General features: G+C 39.5%; 1 protein-coding gene across 1 annotated transcript in view; it reads right to left on the minus strand.

Moving 5' to 3' along the window:
* ATAD5 (ATPase family AAA domain containing 5) overlaps positions 1-22,093 on the minus strand; it is a 50,701-nt gene that overhangs the window by 22,034 nt on the left and 6,574 nt on the right. The window contains exons 3-11 of the mRNA XM_037070027.1: positions 21,679-21,787; positions 13,636-13,800; positions 13,051-13,174; positions 12,409-12,490; positions 6,167-6,351; positions 4,282-4,448; positions 3,755-3,914; positions 2,950-3,279; positions 203-299 (exon numbers count right to left, since the gene is read on the minus strand). Of these exons, the coding sequence (XP_036925922.1) occupies positions 203-299; positions 2,950-3,279; positions 3,755-3,914; positions 4,282-4,448; positions 6,167-6,351; positions 12,409-12,490; positions 13,051-13,174; positions 13,636-13,800; positions 21,679-21,787 (1,419 nt within the window). The remainder of the gene's footprint in view (positions 1-202; positions 300-2,949; positions 3,280-3,754; positions 3,915-4,281; positions 4,449-6,166; positions 6,352-12,408; positions 12,491-13,050; positions 13,175-13,635; positions 13,801-21,678; positions 21,788-22,093) is intronic.

Consider the following 22,093-nt stretch of genomic DNA (forward strand, 5'->3'; position numbering starts at 1 on the left):
AAAATATCTTCTGAAAGATCTTACAAGAAACCTTTAAAAGTGGTTTACCTCTAGGAAGAAGAGACAGATACTTACTTAAAACTCTTCTGTACTTTTTTCTGTTAAGATTTTACCATATAATGTATTACTTTATAACTTTTAGATTTCAGAATAAAATTTTAAAAAAAACTAGATTCATAAACTATTTCTTAATTTGACCAACCTATGCAGCTTTTCTATAGCTAGCTCATTGCCTATGAGTTCACTGGAGTTCTGCGGTTGATACTTTTCTGTCCAAAGTGTGTCTTCAGTTCCAGAATCTAAAGCAAAAAACACATATCAAATATTTGTTCCCTGACATAAACATATATTCTTAGACATTTATATTAGTTTCATGTAACAATAAATATTAGTACGAATACTGTATTTATATTCTACAAAATGCCAAAAAGAAACTTTCAAAACGTAATACTATACTGAAAATTCTTCACATCAAATTCCTCCCTCAAAAACCACCATAAACCCTGGCTGGTGTGGCTCGGTGGACTGAGCGCTGGCCTGTGAAGCAAGAGGTCACCGGTTCAATTCCCAGCTGGGGTGCATGCCTCGGTTGCAGGCTGGACCACCAGTTGGGGATGTGCAGGAGGTGACCACACACTGACGTCTCTTTCCCTTTCTTCCTCCCTCCCTTCCCCTCTCTGTAAAAAATAAATAAATAAGATATATATTTAAAAAAAACCATAAAGTCTCATGACAGTAAGATTTAAAAGTGTACACTTAAATTTTTAATAATAATTCAAGAAACATGACACATGAAAAATAATTTTTACCACACTGCCCTGGCCGTTGTGGCTCAGTTGACTGGTGAGTTGCCCCATAACCCAAAGGTTAGAGTTCACATTCCCAGGAAGGGCACATACTCAGGTTGTGGGCTCCATCCCCAGGCTCAGCACCTGTGCTTCCCGGTTCACATGCAGAAAGACAACCAATCAAAGCGTCTCTCTCATATTGATGTTTCTCTCTCTCCCTCTCTCTCATTGATGTCTCTCTCTTTCTCCCCCTTCCTGTCTCTCCCAAAGCAATGAAAAAAAACAAAACAAAATAAAATGTTGAGCTACAGACCATGTCAGACCAACACCATCCTGCCCCTGCACAGGTGACCCTCCCCAGAGGGTGGAGATTGGTGGTCAGTGGTCATAGCCAGTCCTTGCAGCTGGCTGGCCTGGGTGAATCCCTCCCATTCAGCTGCCAACAGCAGCCAAGGCTCAACTACAAGAGGAGGGTGTACTCAGCTCACACAAAGGGCGCACCCCGAGTACTCAGCTTGGGTGATAGGGGAGGCTGTGCCACTGAACCCTACAGGACTCCTACTACATTAGGCCACACCACCAAGACATGGAGTCAAAGCAGCTCCACCTAATACACAGAAACAAACACAGGGAGGCTGACAAAACAAGGAGACAAAGAAACATGGACCAAATGAAAGGACAGATCAAAACTCCAGAAAAAGAGCTAAACGAAGTGGAGATAAGCAATCTATCAGATGCAGAGTTCAAAACATTGGTTATAAGGATACTCAAGGAACTTAGTGAGGTCAACAGCAAAGAAAAGATCCAATTGGAAACAAAGGATATAGCCCTAGCTGGCGTAGCTCAGTGGATTGAGCGCGAGCCTGTGACTCAGATGATTGCAGTTTGATTCCCAGTCAGGGCACATGCCTGGGTTGCAGGCCGGTTCCTTGCAGGCTAACTACCAGCAGGGGACGCACAAAAGGCAACCATACATTGATGTTTCTCTCCCTCTCTCCTTCCCCTCTAAAGATAAATAAGTAAATAAAATTTCTTAAAAAAAAAAGATATACTAATCATAATAAAGAATAATTTACAGGGAAACAACAGTAGAGTGGATGAAGTCAAAAATCAAATCAATGATCTGGAACATAAGGAAGAAAAGAACAACCAATCAGAACATCAAGGAAGAAAAGAACAACCAATCAGAACATCAAGAAGACAAAAAATGAGGACAGTATAAGCAGCCTCTGGGACAACTTCAAGAAATGCAACATTTACATCACAGGGGGCTAGAAGAAGAGAAAGAGCAAGAAATTGGAAATCTATTTAAAAAATTGTGCCCTGGCTGGCGTAGCTCAGTGGATTGAGCGCGGGCCTGCGAACCACACGATCACAGTTCGATTCCCAGTCAGGGGACATGCCTGGGTTGCAGGCCAGTTCCCAGCAGGGGACTCACGAGAGGCAACCATACATTGATATTTCTCTCCTTCTCTCCTTCTCTCCTTCCCTTCCTCTCTAAAGACAAATAAATAAATAAATAATTGTGAAAGAAATCTTCCCTAATTTGGTGAAGGAAATAGACATGCAAGTCCAGGAAGCACAGAGTTCCAAACAAGACAGATGCAAAGAGGCACACTCCAAGATACATCATAATTAAAAGGCCAAAGATTAAAGATAAAGAGAGAATATTAAAAGCAACAAGAGAAAAGGAGACAGTTACCTACAGGGGAGTTCCTATAAGACTGTCGGCTGATTTCTCAAAAGAAACTTTGCAGGCTAGAAGACACATTAATGTGAGAAACATCAATCGCCTGCCTTCTATACACACCTCAACCAGGGATTGAACCCACAATGTAAGTATGTGCCCTTTCTGAGGCTTGAACCCTTAACCTTTTGGTTTACAGGATGACACTCCAACCAACTGAGACACACTAGCCAGGGCAATCCCAGATTTTTAAAAAAGCATACGTATTTACGGAAGCACAGAAAAATCAAAGACCAAACACCAATCTGTTAATCTGGTTATATACAAGACTCTAATCAGTGAGACTTCCACTTCTTATTTTATAAATATCCCAGTTTAAACTTGCAATGAGCACATATTAAAAGAGAGGGGAAATGACAGATTAAAAAAACAACAACAAAAGTTCTAGGACCAGAGCGAGAAAAATAAATTTACCAGGAATAGAAGATATTTCTGAGGTAGACGCTTTGTCATCATCTATTATCAGAACATCAGAATCTCCTACTGCTCCCGTTTCCACTTTGCATGTAGTACTCAAAGCAGCTGGATTCTTCCCGCATGTTTTAGAACAGCGACCTTTGGAAGAATTTAGTTTTGTCCCAGTGGAATTGCTTCTTTTGTCAAATTCTTTTGGTTTTCCATTTATTGTTTTTGGGTTTTCTGAGTACTCATTTGGTTTCTTTCTTTTTGACTTAAGGGTTTCTGTTTCCACTCGTTTCCTTTTGGTTTCTTTTAGATTGACACGGGGCTCTAGTTGTACAATTTCTATATAGAAACAGAAATGCATATCCTTACTAATCAAAAAAAATTAATACCCAATAATCTTAGTAATATTACTTCAAAGCATCCAATTGTCTTACTATACAAATGAAAGGCAAGAACCAAATGAGGCATACTGAAAGTAAGCTGAATATCTTGTTATTTAGAATGCCTTTGTACAAGCTATAAAAGTTCCAATTACCTCATTTAAGGCTTTCCTTAGTGAGTAATTAATAGCTGTCTTAGGGCTGGCATCCCTAGAAGCTGGCATGGCAGGGGCTAACAATGCATCACACAAGACGCTTTACTTCAGTTGAACAAATTCTCCCTGCCAACCATTAGCAATGTTCTCTTCATTATGACCACTTCCAAGGTCAATGGCTCTAAAGTACTAGAGCCATTGATAAACTAACATCTTATCAATGCTTATCTTAGTGCTTTCAAAAGGAAAATGTTAACATAAAAAATAATTATCACTAACCTTGTTTACAATGACATTCAGAGAGTACTTGGTGCTCAGTTCGTTTTTTTAGAAGCAAAGGAAAATATTTCCTCAAAGAAAACTCAGGATTTGACCACCTAATTTCCTCCAGCAAAAGATTTCTTACTTCTTCAGTAAAGTCTTTCCTTCTCCCCATAAACTGAAATAAAGAATAAACTACTCAATAACTGACCCACATCATCTATTAACATTATGCACAATGCTACCAACCACTTTGTCTATAATAAGTCAATATTACAGACAATATCATAGTCAATATTAGAGCTTTCGTCACAAAATGTAACCTTGATGGCAATGTTACTAAATGCAACCTTGAGGGCAAAAACTTCATTTGCATAGCTTTTGAAGGACGTAGTTCATATTTCTATTGTTCTGTTTCAACTAACTGTACTTCACATATTTACTAGGCTATAATGATGACTTGCTACAATAGTAGATATCCACATTTTTTCCTCTAAAAGATGTGAAGGAAATGCCACACAACAGATGAGATTTTGAATACTTACCACAAGAGCAGAATTATTACTTTTCAAATTTGAATTCAAGGTTGAAAATTCACCAAGGGCAAGAACGCATTTTGAGAGACTTTCCACCTCCACTTCAGTGTGATTCGGCTGTTTACATTTAGTTAGAAGAGGACAGGAGGGCGGCTGCAAACGCCACAAATGGCTCTCTAAAGAGAGAGAAACTGTTGTGACCATCTTCACTCGCATAGTACGGGTTTATCAAACGCCACAAACGGCTCTCTAAAGAGAGAGACTGTTGTGATTACCTTCACTCGCATAGAACCGGTTTCTCAAATGCCAAGTGCATAAACACAAGAAGACTTCATGCAACTACATAGTTAACACAAAAGTATCCAAACTCAGTTGAGAACATAAGGAACAAAAATCCTCACCTCCAGGAACGTACCATTAACAAAATTACCCAGTCTTGCCTCCCAACTGTTAAAAATGAGCAAATATCTACAAATTTTCTTTTCTTTTTAAATCAACCTTGCTTCTCATGGTAAAAATTTCAGGGTCAGTTAACATCCTGGTTTAACGTTTAATCTCTGAAGTCAGGACCTGGATTCAAATCTGGACTCTGCCACTTACTAGCTAGGAGAATGCGGGCAAGATCCTAAACCTTAGTTTCTTCAGGTGTGAAGTAGGGGTGGCAACTATAATACTCAACCTCCTAGAGTTGTTAAGGGGATGAAACCACATATGCTTACAAGTGCTCAGCAGAATGCCAGGTAACAGTGAAGAGGTGCTCTCAGTGCCAGCCTCATCTGTTCATCTACAAATAGATACACTAAGTTTTACAGTAACATGTTTCTGAGAATGGCTTTGTCAAAATCAGGGGAAAACAAGCAAAACTAATTTCTATAGCTGAACATAAAAATGCTATATAAAGCTGAAGTAGGAAAAAATAACAAGGAAAGGTTTCATAAGCTGAATGGCCAGCAGCAGCATTGGGAAAAAAGGAAAAGTAGAAATATTATTACAGAGACAGACTAGGAAGTTTTCCATATGTGAGACATTAAACAAAACTCAGAAAGTACCAAGGTCAGAAACCCAAAATGAAAAGAACATAGTGTACATTTCACAACAGGAGTGCACTAAACCAAACCACAAAGCCAGTTGAGGAAAAAGTAAGTTGTTTTTGTGCTGACAAAAATAACTTTAGGTAGAAACAATGAAAAAAAAAGATATAAGGCTTTGTATATTACCAGCAATTAAAAACCACATAAGTAAGGTAAGACTATGGTCGCTACAACATGAAAATTCATATAGAATTAGGTCATAATCAAACTAACATCACTGTACAAGAGGCTTGTGTGGGCAGCTCACTCTTGTGCATGGCGCACGTGAGAGCAGAGTGAACTAGGGCAAGGAAGCACTGCTACTTGTTACCTATTCCAGAAAATATTCCCCCAAATAGGCATGGTACTAAACTACAAATGCTATTCTGAAAGTAGGCAAACAGATTTCCCTGGAACGTTCAACGGGAGCTTGGAAAGGGCAGGACTGGAACTCCTGTGAGAAGTTCTTAAAAAATGGTCTCTTCACACATAGGCTACAATTTCAGATGGGAAGTGCCTTCCTTTTAGATCATAGGGCCTCTCTGGAGAACACTAAGCACTTGCAGTTCTACACAAGTGTGCCTGCTGCCCCGGGCATAAGGGATAAAGGCTGAGGATGCCTTTGGCTTTCTTGACCCTGCACTGCCATCCTCGGTAAAGTGAGTCCAAGGCACAGGAAGAGACTTTAAATTCCCATTAAAATCACTATACAAGAATTATACTTAAACCTTAGCCTCACCTTAAACCAACTTACATAGTTCCACATTACTTCTAACATTTTCAAAGTAGATATTCAATAACAATTAACAAGCTAACAAGCTCACCTTCATCTTTTTGTTGTACATGAACAACTCTCTGGAAACTGGTACTCACTGCATTGTACACATCTAATGCAGCAGATTTCTTTGCAATTCGTCGTTTCAATAAATCTGGCAGACCACTCATTAGAAAGTCACGCTTTGCTTTCAGCTGCACGTCACAATCCTGAGATCTTTCAAATGTATCTTGACTTTTAAGAAAATGATGTGAAAAAGAAAGCTAAGGTTTATCAAAACTTTTTTAAAAAATAAACTATCTGTAAAATAAATACCTTTTAATTTAATTGGAAAAGATTTAATCACTTAAGATGTTACCTCATCATAAACCATTCTTTTTTTGCTTATCATAAAAACAAGTCTATTAGTGTTAAGAAGTTAAATAAGTATATAAGCATATATAAAAAAATGATGGCATCTACCAAAATGTTAACAGGCTATTTTAGAGTGGTGGGGTTTTTCCTTCTTGTTTTTTTAAAAATTTTTTTTAGATTTTATTTATTTATCTTTAGAGGGGAAGGAGAGAGGGAGAGAAATATCAATGTATGGTTGCTTCTCGTGCATCCCTTGCTGGGAACTGGCCTGCCACCCAGGCATGTGCCCTGACTGGGAATTGAACCGTGATCCTTTGGTTCGCAGGCCCGCGCTCAATCCACTGAGTTACGCCAGCCAGGGCTTGTTTTTCTTTTTTTTAAAAATATGCATTTATACATATAACACTCAGAAAACAAAATCAGTGCCGTGTTTCAAAAAAGTGAATACCAGGACTTCTAATGTAATACTGTTTCCAATATAACAGCAAGAACACTAGTGCCCTTATTATTGCTTATCTTCATATTGCTAATCATAGGAATCTTGACTTTAGTGGAGGCAGGTAAGGAGGGAGAAGAAGATGGGATGCTGGAGTGGCCGAGGGGGAAAGAGTGTGTGGTGGGAGTGTGTCTCAGCTTATACACCCTTCCAAGCCTGCCACAGAAGGAGAATTGTAATATTATCTACGAATAGAAATTTGGGCTGATAATTAAAAGAGGCTAAAAAACTTCTACTTCTATCTTTCTTTCCTATTTGAGAGAATGAGGGAAAGGTGAAATCTAAAGCCAGATTGGATGGATTAGTCATAGGAAGGAGAAGGTGAACCTTTCTTACTGTTGTTAATAGGAGGGAACGAGGAAAAGATGGGTAAACAAGTTGTAGCTAAATTACAATATGTACCTATAGCAGAAAATAAATTGTAAGGGAAAGGGTACAAGGTACTAATATAAAATATACAGCCCTGGCTGGTGTGGGTCAGCAGATTGAGTGCTGGCCTGTGAACCAAAGGGTCATGGGTTCCATTCCCAGTTAGGGCACAAGCCTGGGTTGCAGGCCAGGTCCCCAGTTGGGGGGCATGTGAGAGGCAACTACACACTGATACTTTTCTCTCTCTCTTTCTCCCTCCCTCCCCCTCTGTCTAAAAATAAAATAAGTAAAATCTTTTTAAAAAATCAATATTATTTCTATGTACTAGCAATCAACAACTGGAAGATAAAGTACCATTGATAATAACATTAAAAACACTAAATACTTACGGGTTACATTTAATATTAATAAAACTTAAATGGAGATATATACCATGTTCTTGGATCAGAAGAGTTAGTACTGTTAAAATATCAATTCTCCCCAAATCCATTTATAAATTTAACACAATCATCACAAAATTCTTGCAGACTTGTACAGGAATGTTTATAGCAACTTTATTCACAGTAGCTTAAAAATGGAAACATCCCCAAAAGCCCAGCAACAGGTGACAGAGACAATGGAATACTACTCAGGAAAAATAAAAGCAATGCATTACTGACAACATGAATCTCAAAATTAACATGCTGAATGAAAGAAGCCAGATACAAAACAGTATATACTACATAATTTCATAAACACGCAATCCTAGAAAATGCAAATTAATACACAGAAAAGAGATTAGTGTTTGCCTGAAGCTGAGACCAGAGGAGGAATGGACTGCAAAAGAGAGTACGGGGTCTTTTAGGGGTAATGGAAGTAAGTATCTTTACCTTAGTGGTGGTGGTTTCTCTGTGTGTATGACTGACAAGGCTCACCAAATTATAGTCTTCAAATACATACAGTTGACCATATATAATTATACCTCAGTAAGTTTTGAAGTTAAATTAACTGATGAAAAACAAAACCCTAGAATGATGTATAGTGGTAGCCTATTAGAATGGCTAAAATTAAAAACTATGATAATGTCAAGTATTGACAAGAATGTGTAGCAACTGGCACTCTCAACTTTGTTTCTTCCTAAAGTAGAAAAACCACCTGGGAAAATGATTTGGCATATTCTTGTGTTAAACATGCACCTGCCCAGTGAGTGGGAGCTGGAGGGCAGGGATCCCATGCAAGAGGCAGAGGGAGCATCATCAAGAGTGATGAAAACGGGACTTCCGCCAAGATGGAGGCATAGGTGGAAACACTGTGCCTTCTCCCACAACCAAGTTTGAATAAAACAAAGGTTTGGAGAAACAAAGACACAACCAAAGGACAGAAAATTGAATTATACGGAAGTCCGACTACATCTAACCGTTCAACGGGACGGTAAGAGGGGTGGAGCCAGCAGCGAGCAGGGTCGGGCAGGACAGGGCCCCCAACCCAGGCGCGCAGGCAGACGAGAACCAGCTGGGGTGTGGGGCAGACCGCGGGCGCATATTCGCGCACAGTGAGATAGACCACGCAGGCCCCAGGGGGCGAGGGCTGACGGCGGTGGCACACTCGCGAGCAGTGGGACGAAACGCGTGGGCCAGGTGACGGCAGCAACTGCAGCACCGGTGAGGGCCGTGGCCGCAGGCGGCGGACAGGACGCCATAGTCCCTCTTTGACCCCGCCCCCACATACAGCGTCACAACCCAGCGACTTAGTTGCCCTGCAATACCGGTGAGAGCCATTGTCGCTCTTTGACCCCGCCCCCACAGACAACGACACAACCCAGCGACTTAGTTGCCCTGTTCTAGTTAACATTTTAGGGCTCTGATCCTGCTATGGAACAGGCAAGAACAACCCGAAAGATGGCACAAGAAGAACTCAAAGTCCAAGAGCCAATAACTCTCAGCGACCAAGAAATTGCCAGCCTCTCAGAAGCACAATTCAGGACACTATTTATCAGGATGCTCACAGAACTGGTAGATTATAGTCACAAATTAGAGGAACAAAGTCACAAATTAGTGGAATATATGAAGGCTAAACTAATTGAAATGAAGGGAGATGCACAGGAAACCAATAGTGATGGAAAGGAAACGGGGACTCAAATCAATGGAATGGACCAGAAGGAAGAACAAAACATCCCACCAGAAAGGAATGAAGAAATGAGAATTCAAAAAAATGAGGAGAGGCTTAGGAACCTCCAGGACATCTTTAAACGTTCCAACATCCGAATTATAGGGGTACCAGAAGGGGGAAAGAAACAGCCACGAGTGGAAAACGTATTTGAACAAATAATAAAGGAGAACTTCCCCAGTCTGGCAAAGGAAATAGACTTCCAGGAAATCCAGGAAGCTCAGAGAGTGCCAAAGAAGTTGGACCCAAGAAGGAACACACCAAGGCACATCATAATTACATTAGCCAAGACCAAAATGAAGGAGAGAATCCTAGAAGCATCAAGGGATAAGGGGACAGTCACCTACAAAGGAGTACCCATCAGACTGTCAGCGGATTTCTCAAAAGAGACCTTACAGGCAAGAAGGGGCTGGAAAGAAGTATTCCAAGTCATGAAATCCAAAGACCTACAGCCAAGATTGCTTTATCCAGCAAAGCTTTCATTTAGAATGGAAGGACAGATAAAGTGCTTCTCAGATAAGGTCAAGTTCAAGGAGTTCATTATTACCAAGCCCTTATTATATGAAATGCTAAAGGGACTTATATAAGAAAAAGAAGATGAAAAATATTAACAGTGAAAGGACAGCAAACACACAGCTATTAACAACCACACCTAAAACAAAAGCAAACCAAGAGGACAGCTAGATCAGGAGTGGAACCATAGAAATGAAGAACACATGGAGGGTTAGAAACAGGGGGGTGGGAGGGGGAGAAGGGGGGAGAAGGCACAGAAAATAGCATAGAGGGTAGGTAAAAAATAGATAGGGGGGAGGGCAAGAATAGTGGGGGAAATATAGAATCCAAAGAACTTGAGACACGTGGTTATAAATTAAGGGGGACAGAATGGTGGGGGAGGGAGGGTGCGGGTGGAAGGGATTGAAGGGGGGGAATAGAACAACTGTAATGGTATAATCAATAAAATATATTTAAAAAAAAAAGAGTGATGAAAACGTTCTACGTCGTTATTGTAGTGGTGACTGCACGCATACGTACATTTGTTAAATTTCAAATTGTTTATTTAAATAAGTGCTTATTATTGTATGTACATCATACTTGAATAAAGCTGATGTAAGTATATATATGTGTGTGTGCATACTGAGCAAAAGTAACTAGACACAAAGAATATATAAATATATATTTATATTTATTATATTTAAATATATAAAATTAAAGTTTATGTGAAGGTGTAAAACAGACAAAACTAATCTATGGTAATAGAAATCAGAACAGTAGAAAACTTTTGTGGTGGTGGTAGTGAAAAAAAAAACAGAAAAAGAGTAACTGTTCTGGAGTAACATAAACATACTATATCTCCATATAATGCACTTATCAAAACTGTATGCTTAAGATCTGTACATTGAACATGCAACCATACATCAATAAAATTGAAACAGGGAAAAAAACACACAAACCTGAACACACAATATCCCTAAATTTGGTCTTCTTTCACTGTGCTATCCACTTACACAGACTAGAACTTGAGGGTCATGCTTGCGCCTTCCTCTCCCCCATCCCGACTCTAATTAGTTAATCATTAAGGGTTCTAAAATTTATCTCCTAAATTTTTTCACACATCATTCCCAACATCTGAGTCCATATTTCCATCATCTTACACCTGGACCCCCACACCCACTCTAAACCCTACTCTGCCACCCTTCATACACTGCCAAGTTAACCCAGCAGTCAGACTAAATTTTCAAAATCCAAACAGCCATACCCATGTTTAAACCCCTCTGATTGGACTGACACTCACCCCTCCAGCTTAAGCTCACACCTCTCACCCCGGCTCTCTATGCTTGAGCCACACCGGCGTTCCTCCAGGCTTCTGGATTTACCGGGCTCCATCAGCTGTAGGAACTTTGCACAGACTATTCCCTCCGACTGGAGCAATGCTCCTCCCTCCAATGAGTTCCTGCTTATCCTTCAGTTCAGGGGTCATTTCCTCAGCAAGGCCTTTCTTGACAGATCAAATTTACTTACTATAAACTTTAATAGAGCCCTGGCTGGTGTAGCTCAGTGGATTGAGTGCAGGCTGCAAACCAAATGGTCACCAGTTCGATACCCAGTCAGGGCACATGCCTGGGTTGTGGGCCAGGTCCCCAGTGTGGGGGCTCATGAGAGGCAACCACACATTGATATTTCTTTCCCTCTCTCCTTCCCCTCCCGTCTAAGTATAAATAAATAAAATCTTTAAAAAAACAACTTTAATAGAACTTTCTATCTCTCCTTCTAGAATAACTGCAATATTTCACTCATTGGCCCAATTAATGTTTAGTCATAGATTGTCTTTCCTCTCGAGTATAAACCTCATAAGGACAGGGAACATGTCTTATTTTGTTCCTCGTAATATTCCTAGTACCAAAATCAGTGCTTGGTAATTAAATATTTACCAAATAAGTTCCTAATCAGCTATTTGGTATTTTTGTTTGCCTGTTTATTTTTCAACTGTTTTGTTTGGAGATGGACACAAAATGTTTTAAAAAACTAAGATTTTCACATTCATTTGGAGCACTGTCAATACTGTCATCTTTCAAAATGAACCTACAGCCCTGGCTGGTGTGACTCAGCGGACTGAGTGCCGGCCTGCAAACCCAAACGTCGCTGCTTTGACTCCCAGTCGGGCACATGCCTGGGTTGCCGGCCAGGCCCCAGTTGGGGGTGTCTGGGAGGCAACAGATCAATGCACCCCTTGCACATCAATGTTTCTCTCCCTCCCTTCCTTTTTCTAAAAAACAAATAAATAAAATCTTCTCAAAAATAAATTAATTAAATGAACCTATTAGAACTTCAAATGATATCTTACATGCTTTCTTATCAAAGTTAAACGAATAAATGTAAAATACAACCCATAAAACATTTTGGCATTTAAAAATTTGTACTGGACTGACCTGCTTTCATCAAAACCAAGGATAGGATCAGCTGTTTTATGAGCCTTTTGGGTACGAAATAAAGGTGCAACTTTCATTTTTCCTTAGAAAAAGAAATACTTAGGTTAGCATTAATGTTCATCATCTCCACTTACCTCCAGCTGCTTTCAAAATCACATCTCTATCTTTTTAAACTACAAAAAGATTAACTCCTTAAATTTTTTTTAATTAAAAAAAATTCTATATAATGATTTGTTCCCTCAATCTGGCAATTTTGTTGCCAGAATCTCTTGGAGAATAATTTTTTTTAAACTACAGATTCCACAACCTACCTCTGGAAATTCTTAATTAGTGTGTGTAGAAGAAAAGAAAGATTTACTTCTTAAAAATTTTACCCAGATGATTTTGATGATTAGCCCAATTTGGGAACCACTAACTCAACTGAGGATAGATACACAAATGCAATAACTTAAAATATACTCAGTTACTCTTTGCAAAACTCTTCACCACATTATAACTTTACTTACTAAAATAGATAAAAGATTTAATATAATCGTTATATTTTATAAGACATGTGATGAAATCAATGTGAGAACATTCAGAAAAATATAATCCCTCCAAAACATTCTTATGTTCATCATAAATTTTATCAAATCTGATTACCAGGTACATTCTTAGGAGTCTTGTTAGGTTTTTTCCCTAGCACATCATTTAGACACTGAAGTTTCTTCTGCTTTGTCTCAGGATGCTTTAAAGAAGTAGAACTTGAATTTATTATTACAGAGTCCTAAGACAAAATAAAAAAAATGTTCAAAATATGTCATACAGTTAATGTCATTAAAATTTCAAAAGGATCACAGAGGTAGTAGCCATAGACAAGATCATTTTACATTAGCAGCTCCATACATCTCCCCATTATGAGACTATAAACTGAAAAAAGTAAAAATTGCACCATTTAGGGACAAATGAATCATTTAGTGTGAATAGAGCCAAAACTATACATGAGGAAGGGCAGTGCTTTGAAGAAAGGGAAGAGCTATTTCAGCCATGAAGGATCTTGAATGACTCGATAAGGATTCAGACTATATTCTGCAGGCAAAAGAGATCCAAAGATTTAAATGAAAATAACAATCTTCCTGCCATCTCAAGGCTACAATTCTACCTCTAAATTTATAATGGTTTCCTTCTCCCACCCCCAAACAACAGACTAGCAAAGAATTTATACCAATAAATATTTGTAATACTTACTTCTGTGCCTGATATTTTGCTCCTTTCAGGAAGAATCTGATGTCTAGATGAACGCCTTAAGGGTGTCACTATTTCTTCAGCAGCTTTTGACCTACTAATGTGTAAAGCTTTTGCTTTTTCAACCAATTGTTTTGCTTTTGATACGTTTTTTGAAGTATTATTTGCCTAAACAAAAATTTGAAATATTAATTAAGATCACTGGCAAACATTTTATACTGAATAATAGAAAAGGCAAAACTATGGCGACAGTAAAAAGATCAGTCGTTGCAGGGGTTCAGCGGGGATGGGAGGGATGAAACAGGCAGAGCATAGAACAGTTTTAAGGCAGTGGAGCCACTCTGTATAATACTATAATGGTTGACACATGTAATTATACATTTGTCCAAACCCACAGAACATGCCAGAACTCATGGACAGTGAATAAACCCTAATGTAAACTATGGACTCCAGGTAATAATCTGCCAACAGAGATTCATCAGTTGTAACAAATGTACAATTCTGGTTTTGATAATGGGGGTGGCAGGCCCTGGCTGGTGTGGTTCAGTAGACTGAGCGCCGGCCTGCAGACAATGAGGGTGGCTATGCATGTGTGGGTACAGGGATTATATGAGGAATCTCTGTACCTCTAGCTCAATTTTGTTGAGAATCTAAAACTGCTCTTTAAATAAAGTCTATTAAAATATATATAGTAGAAAAATATAATCATAAATTATATCAAATAAAAGGCAAAGAAATGGTTATTCAAATTTTACCAAGGCAATTGAATTAAAATGTGTCTGGTTATGCTTGGTTTGCTATTGTTTCTAACTGAGAATTTATCCAGATAAATATAGTTGTATTTGTGAAAAACATCCAGAAAGACGTCTGTGGTATAAGTTAGAATTGTTAGTTATTTCCCCACTATCTTCATGGCATCTGTTCTTTTTTTAGTAACCTTTAGGCTGACTCCTTCGGAGAAAGATTGAAAGGTACTAGGTATAGAAAAGATCACTACATAAGAATAAAGTCTGGTCTTCAGACCTGATTCTGTCTTGATGTGCTACGGGATCTTATGCATTTCATATACTTCTGCTGCTTGTTTTTTAAATAAATATTTGCTGTTTTAAAGCCTTTAAAAAATGTTTTAAAAACATTAAAAAGAATAGACATGAGCCCTGACTGGTGTGGCTGAGTGGATTGAGTATCAGGGTGCGAGCCAAAGGATCACTGGTTCGATTCCCAGTTGGGGCATGTGCCTGGGTTGCAGACCAGGTTCCCAGTGGGGGCAGTGCATGAGGGGCAATCACACATTGATGTTTCTCTTCCTCTTTCCCCCTCCCTTCCCCTCTATCTAAAAATAAATAAAAAAATATTTAAAAAAAGAATAGACATGAATATTTAGAACATATGTAAGAAGGTTACGAATGCTAAGGATCTGCTTCTATAGTAGCAGAGTGACAGATTTTCGTTGTTCCACTAGGAAAATTTTTGGCAGGCCAATGAACTTTATGGCTAATTAGTATTCAAAATTATCTGCCTAAGACTTCTGGCCAAGATGGAGGCATAGGTGGAAACACTGTGCCTCCTCCCACAACCAAGGTTAAAGACAACAAAGTTTTAGTAACAAAAATGCAACCAAAACACAGAAAATTAAACTGTACAGAAGTCCAAAAACAACGAACCATTCATCCAAACCATTAAGAGGGGTGGAGTCAGTGGCTGTTGGAGAGGGGTCATGCAGGAAAAGCAGCCAGATCGACCCAGGTGCGCAGGCGGCAGTTGGCAGATCCCAGGTGTTGGGGTGGCAACAGGCAGACCCAGTGAGGGCGCAGGGTGGCTGGCTGACCACAGTCACACATTCCCGTGCAGATAAGCCAGGCAGAGGAGACAGACCGTGCGAGCCAGGGCCCCAGTGCTGGGAATTAAAGCTTAAAAGCACCAATTGAAAAAACTTTCCGGGGGTCAAGGTGCTGGAAGAGGCTCCCAGGCTCAGAGACCCACAGGGTTCTGGAGGGTGCACAGGCCCACACACCTGGGAACCAGTACCAGAAGGGCCCAATTTGCTTGCAGAAAGCAGCAGAGGGGACAGAAATCCGCGAGAGAGTGTGGAACAAGCACCAGTGCCCCTCTCTGACCTGGCTCCCACATACAGCATCACAGCCCAGCAACTGGGTCGGCCCACCTACGGCTCCGCCCCTCATACATAACAGGTGCGAACAGACCAAAATATTATGGCTCAAGCAGAACAACTCAAAGCCCCAGAGCCAATACTTCTGAGCGACCAGGAGATAGCCAACCTATCGGATGCACAGTTCAAAACACTGGTGATCAGGATGATCATAGAACTAGTTGATTTTAGTCACAAATTAGATGAAAATAATAAAGGCTACACTAAGTGAAATGAAGGGAAATGCACAGGAAACCAATAGTGATGGAAAGGAAACTGGGACTCAAATCAAGGAAGTGGACCAGAAGGAAGAAAAAATGACCAAATAGAAAAATATGAAGAAACAAGAATTCAAAAAAATGAGGAGAGGCTTAGGAACCTCCAGGACATCTTTAAATATTCCAACATCTGAATTACAGGGGTACCAGAAGGGGAAGAGGAACAGCCACAAGTGGGAAACTTATTTGAACAAATAATAAAGGAGAACTTCCTCAATCTAGCAAAGGAAATAGACTTCCAGGAAATCCAGGAAGCTCGGAGACTCCCAAAGAAGTTGGACCCAAGGAGGAACACTCCAAGGCACATCATAATTACATTACCCAAGACTAAAATGAAGGAGAGAATCCTAGAAGCAGCAAGAGATAAGGGGACAGTCACCTACAAAGGAGTGCCCATCAGAATGTCAGTGGATTTCTCAAAAGAGACCTTATAGGCAAGAAGGGGCTGGAAAGAAGTATTCCAAGTCATGAAATCCAAAGACCTACATCCAACACTGCTCTATCCAGCAAAGCTTTCACTTAGAATGGAAGGACAGATAAAGTGCTTCTCAGATAAGGTCAAATTCAAGGAGTTCATGCCCTGGCTGGTGTAGCTCAGTGGATTGAGCGCGGGCCTGTGAAGCAAAGGATCATGGTTCGATTCCCTGTCAGCTGTGCATGCCTGGGTTCCAGGCCAGTTCCCAGTGGGGGACACATGAGAGGCAACCACACATTGATATTTCTCTCCCTCTCTCCTTCCATTCCCCTCTCTCTGAAAATAAATAAATAATATATATTTTTAAAAAAAAATTCAAGGAGTTCATCATCACCAAGCCCTTATTATATGAAATGTTAAAGGGACTTATCTAAGAAGAAGAAGATAAAAAATATGAACAGTGAAAGGACAGCAAACTCATAGTTATTAACAACCATACCTCAAACAAAAGCAAACTAAGAAGACAGCTAGATCAGGAGCAGAACCATAGAAATGGAGATCACATGGAGCGTTAGCAACAGGGGAGTGGGAGGAGGAGAAGGGGGTAGAAGGTACAGAGAATAAGTAGCATAGATGGTAGGCAGGAAATAGATAGGGGGGAGGGCAATAATAGTACGGGAAATATAGAATCTAAAGAACTTGTGACATATGAACATAAACTAAAGGGCGGAATGGTGGGGGAGGGAGTGTGCGGGTGGAGGGGAATGAAGCGGGGGAAGTGGGACAACTGTAATGGCATAATCAATAAAAAATATTTAAAAAATAAAATAAAAGACAAAATTATCTACCTAAATTCAAATTAACAACTCAAAACAAAACAAAAAAAACATTATACAACTGAAACAAACCATTATACAAAAAGAGATTATGTTTGTGAAGGAGTCATGGGGGTAAATGCAGACAACTTTACTTCAACAACTTACAATAATTTTTAAAAAAAGAAAAGTAAAAAATAAATTGTAAGATAACAAATTTAAAAAAGGTATGTTTTAGTGAATGTTGAAAAATATGTTGGCAAGTAATTCAGCTATTACTTTAAAGTTGTGTTTTTTAATAGTTATTTTCTGATAATTTTTCAAAGTTCATGTTTATAGAAAAAAAGGAAAACTAAAATCAACCATAATTTTATATATATATATATATATATAAATTTTTATTTATTTATCTTTAGAGGGGAAGGGAAGGAAAGAGAGAGAAATATCAATGTATGGTTGCCTCTCGTGAGTCCCCTGCTGGGAACTGGCCTGCAACCCAGGCATGTGCCTGACTGGGAATCAAACTGTGATCCTGTGGTTCGTAGGCTGGCGCTCAATCCACTGAGCTACGCCAGCCAGGGTTCAACCATAATTTTATCACCTCATATATAATCATATCTGACACCCTACTCGACCTAGCCACCTCTCCTCTCAGCTGTTACCTGGTTGTTCCTGATACATCAGGAATCTCAGTGCTCTACTACCTCCTTATTCATCAGCCTCTGCTTCCCCACCCAGTTTAGGTTCCAGGGCACATCACTTCAACCACTCTTAATAATGTGTTTGCCTCCTTCGGCCTCCTTGGCTTCTGCCATGACTACCTGGGAAAAAACCCAACTCAAGATCAACCTAATTATCCTCTCCCTCTCATCCAAACTTACACAAACGATCTCACCTGTGCATTCACTACTCAACACTTACTAAAACTGCTAAAAATCAAGAGACACTGCAATTCACATCTCACTAAACTTCTCTGCCAAATTTGATAATATTGACCACTCCCTCCATGAAATGCTTGCACAACACCAAATTCTCCAACTTGTTCCACCAGTTCAGGCACTCACTCTTGCCCATGTTTTCTTCTGTTCAGCCCTTAACGACTACAGAGTTTCCCCAGGGTTATCTCTGGACAGCTTCTCTTTTCACCAAATACACTTTACCTGCATCATCTCATCCATTTTCAGAGTTTCAGTTACATCAACATGCTAATAATTTCTTTAGCTTTCCCTCTGGCTCAAATCTCTGCTAAGATTTAGGACTACAGATCCAACTGCTAATTATATCAGGGGTGTCAAACTCATTTTCACTGGGGGCCACATCAGCCTCCCAACCTTCTGGTAGCCTTCAAAGGGCTGAAGTAACTTTATAATTGTATAAAATGTAACTACTCCTTAACACTTAAGCGAGAGCTCAGCGCTGCTGCCAGGTAGAAGCAAGGTGCTGGACCAGATAAAACGAGGTGGAGGGCTGGATTTGGCCCGTGGGCCCCTTGTTTGCCACCTGTGTTATAGATGGTTCTACTTGGACATCCCACAGGCACCTAGGATCCAGTTTTCCAAAACCAAACTCCTCATCTTCCTCTCACACCTAGCTGTCTTCTTATCTCAGTGAAATGCAACACTCAAAAGCCCAATACAGAACCCCAGGTATCATGCTTCACTTCTTCCTCTCTTTCACATTCAGCCCATCAAATCTTCTAAATTCCCCTTCCTAAATAACCTCCGTCCACTTTTCACTGGTCTTTCAAAACATAATCGCATCTCAAGTGGATAACTCCAGCCTCAAGTCTTGCCTGCTTTAGTTATTTTCCACACTGATAATAGCAGAGTGGCACAGCGGAAGTGTGCTGGGCCCATAATTATTTTCCACACTGAAGTGACAGCGATTTTTCTAAAGCTCAAATCTGATCATGTTAGTTCCCCTACTTAAAAAGAACACCAGCCCTGGCTAGTGTCGCTCAGTAGATTGAGTACAGGCCTGTGAACCAAAGGACCGCGGTTCGATTCCCAGTCAGGGCACATGCCTGGGTTGCAGGCCAGTTCCCAGCAGGGGATGCACGAAAGGCAACCATACATTGATACTTCTCTCCCTCTCTCCTTCCCTTCCCCTCTAAAGATAAACAAATAAAATCTTAAAAAAATAAAGAAGACCAAATTCCTTAATAACTCAGACCCTACTTCTCACTCCCTGAAATAAAAATGCTCTCTTGCTTCCAGGGCCTTTACATAAACTATTCCCAACGTTTAGAGAACAATTTCTACCCTTTAGGTACCTGTTTATCACCTCTGGGAAGTTAGGCATCCCATCTACATGCTTTCAGAGCACTCAGTACCCACTTTATTATAAACCTTATCACATACATTCAACTGCCTGTTTATCTGCCTGAATTTGCTTTAAGACTTTAAGCTCCATGAGAGTCTAGTCATGGGCATCTTGTTTGGAGCTGTCTCCCCAAGACTGAACATATAGGACTGCATTAAATATTTACTGCATGAAAAAACGAAGCCAGAGCCATTCTGAAAGCCATTCTAAAAATATTTGTTGCAAGAGCTGTTATGAATATGGAACTCTTAGGAAAACTAATCTACTCTCATTCTCATAAAATATGAAAAATCTCTCCCTGAAAATGACTGAGATCTTCTCCTAGAGGCAGTAAACAAGCCTGGCTGAGGCTTCAAAAAGCAAGGTCATGTGGTGAGAGGTTCACTGACAGATTAATGGTGTGAGATAAAATAACTGATCTAAGTAAATTCAGATAAGGGCTCCAATTTGGATACAATAAATTTTGAGATCTGTCTTGCTGGAAACTTTGTTAGTGAACCACAATCCTAAGCAGTACATGGCACAAACAAGGTAGGTTTTTTTTTTTTAAGTTGAAGTTACCCTTTAGGATTAAATTAGGTAGAATAAAATATACAGGATAAAGTTCACCTCAGAGACACTCAACCTTTAGCTGTGGTATAATCAGCTAGACTCTAGAGTGCTTTCCAATAGGCTAAGAACCATCTTTCTAACTACTTACAGTTGTATGACTCTGGGAACATCACTCTTAGAGACACATATAAATTACCTATTTCCTTACCCAATTAACTGCCAGTTCATTAATCTATAAAACAGGGTTAGCCCTGGCTGGTGTGGCTCAGTGGACTGAGCAGCGGCCTGTGAACCAAAGGGTGGCTGCTTTGATTCACAGTCAGGTCACATGCCTGGATTGCAAGCCATGCCCCCCAGTAGGGGGCGCACAAGAGGAAATCATACATTGATGTTTCTCTCCCTTCCCTTTTCTCTAAAAATAAATAAATAAAATAAACCAAGGTTAAAGAGTTACTTTATGAAATTAATGATATGAGTACAAAGCATTGTACCTGGAATGTGATAAGCAGTCCAAAAAATAGCTGTTTAAAAAAAAGAGAGAAATACCAATTTCCATAGCAGTAGTATTCACCCAAGTAAATACCAGAATCACCTTGGTAGTTTCTTTGAAAACATGCATACCTATACATACTCGCCCTGGAGAGAATCTAATTCTCTATTGAGACAAGAAGCTTATTTTGCAAAAGTAGATAAACTATTACATATTATCCTACCTCTCCCTTTAGAGCAGTGGTTTTTGACTGAGGGTGATTTTTCTTCTCTTCCAGGGAATATTTGGCAACATCTGGAGATATTTTTGAGTCATAAATAGGAAAGCTGGGATGTTAATGGAATCTTATGGGTAAAAGACCAGGGTTACTGCTAAACATCCTGTAATGCACAGGATTATCATACTCAACAAAGAATTAGCCAGTCCAAAATGTCAATAGTACCATGTTTGAGTCCCTGCTTTTTAGCCTCTAATTTACAGAAATAAATCAAACATTCAATCATGACCTAAAAGTAGCCTTAGGGAAAGTAATTGGAATGTAACTCTCACCAACAAAACTTACAAAAAGTAAATTAGACTCCATCCTTATCAATTGCTTTCACTTCACAATAAGATATCTCTTTTTAAAAGATTTTATTCATTTTTGGAGGGGGAGGGAAGGAGATAGAGAGGGAGAGAAACATCAATTGCTTGCCTCTCCCATGCCCCCAGCTCAGGACCTGGTCCACAACCCAGGCATGTGCCCTGACAGGGAATTGAACCAGCAACCTTTTGTTTGGTTTGTGGGAAGACGCTCAACCTGCTGAGCCACACCAGTCAGGGCTCACAATGATATCTTGATGTCTTAATAAATTAACTAAAAAAATAGAATAGCAAAAAAATAATAAAGAGTTGTAGTTAACATATAACCAATCTATGAAATATGTGAATCTTCTTGTAGTGTATTAATTCCAAAAGAAGTGGTAGTTGTTATTTTTAAAAAACCAGAATGTCACTTACAGGGCTTTTTAATATTTAAAAAGTACCTTTTTAGTTTCAGAGGTAAAATCTCCATCAATTGCTTCAGATTTCTTGGTTCTTTCCTTAGATTTCTTCTTAGATTTTTTGGGAGTACTAATTCTGGTAAATTTCATTCTGGGGGGGGAAAAAAGATATTCAGGAACAGTTTCATGACTCTAACGTGTAACAATTTCAACCAAATGCAGAAAAGAACCAACTACAGCTCCAATTTCTGGACAGTTCTAAAACAGAAAAAAAAACACCCAAAACACCCCATTAGTTTCAAATTACTAATTCAAAAGTAAGCAAAATAAAATATTAAACTTGTAATATAAATTATTTATTTTAGAAATCATAAGTCCTTTCAGAAAATCAGCCCCTAAGATCACTCTTTTAATAGCCAGAATCAGAATGCAAATATAGATCTCACAGTGCATGGCG

Source organism: Sturnira hondurensis, unplaced genomic scaffold (genome assembly GCF_014824575.4).
Source record: "Sturnira hondurensis isolate 20B ecotype Veracruz unplaced genomic scaffold, ASM1482457v3 Scaffold0018728, whole genome shotgun sequence".
NCBI classification, from domain to species: Eukaryota; Metazoa; Chordata; class Mammalia; order Chiroptera; family Phyllostomidae; genus Sturnira; species Sturnira hondurensis.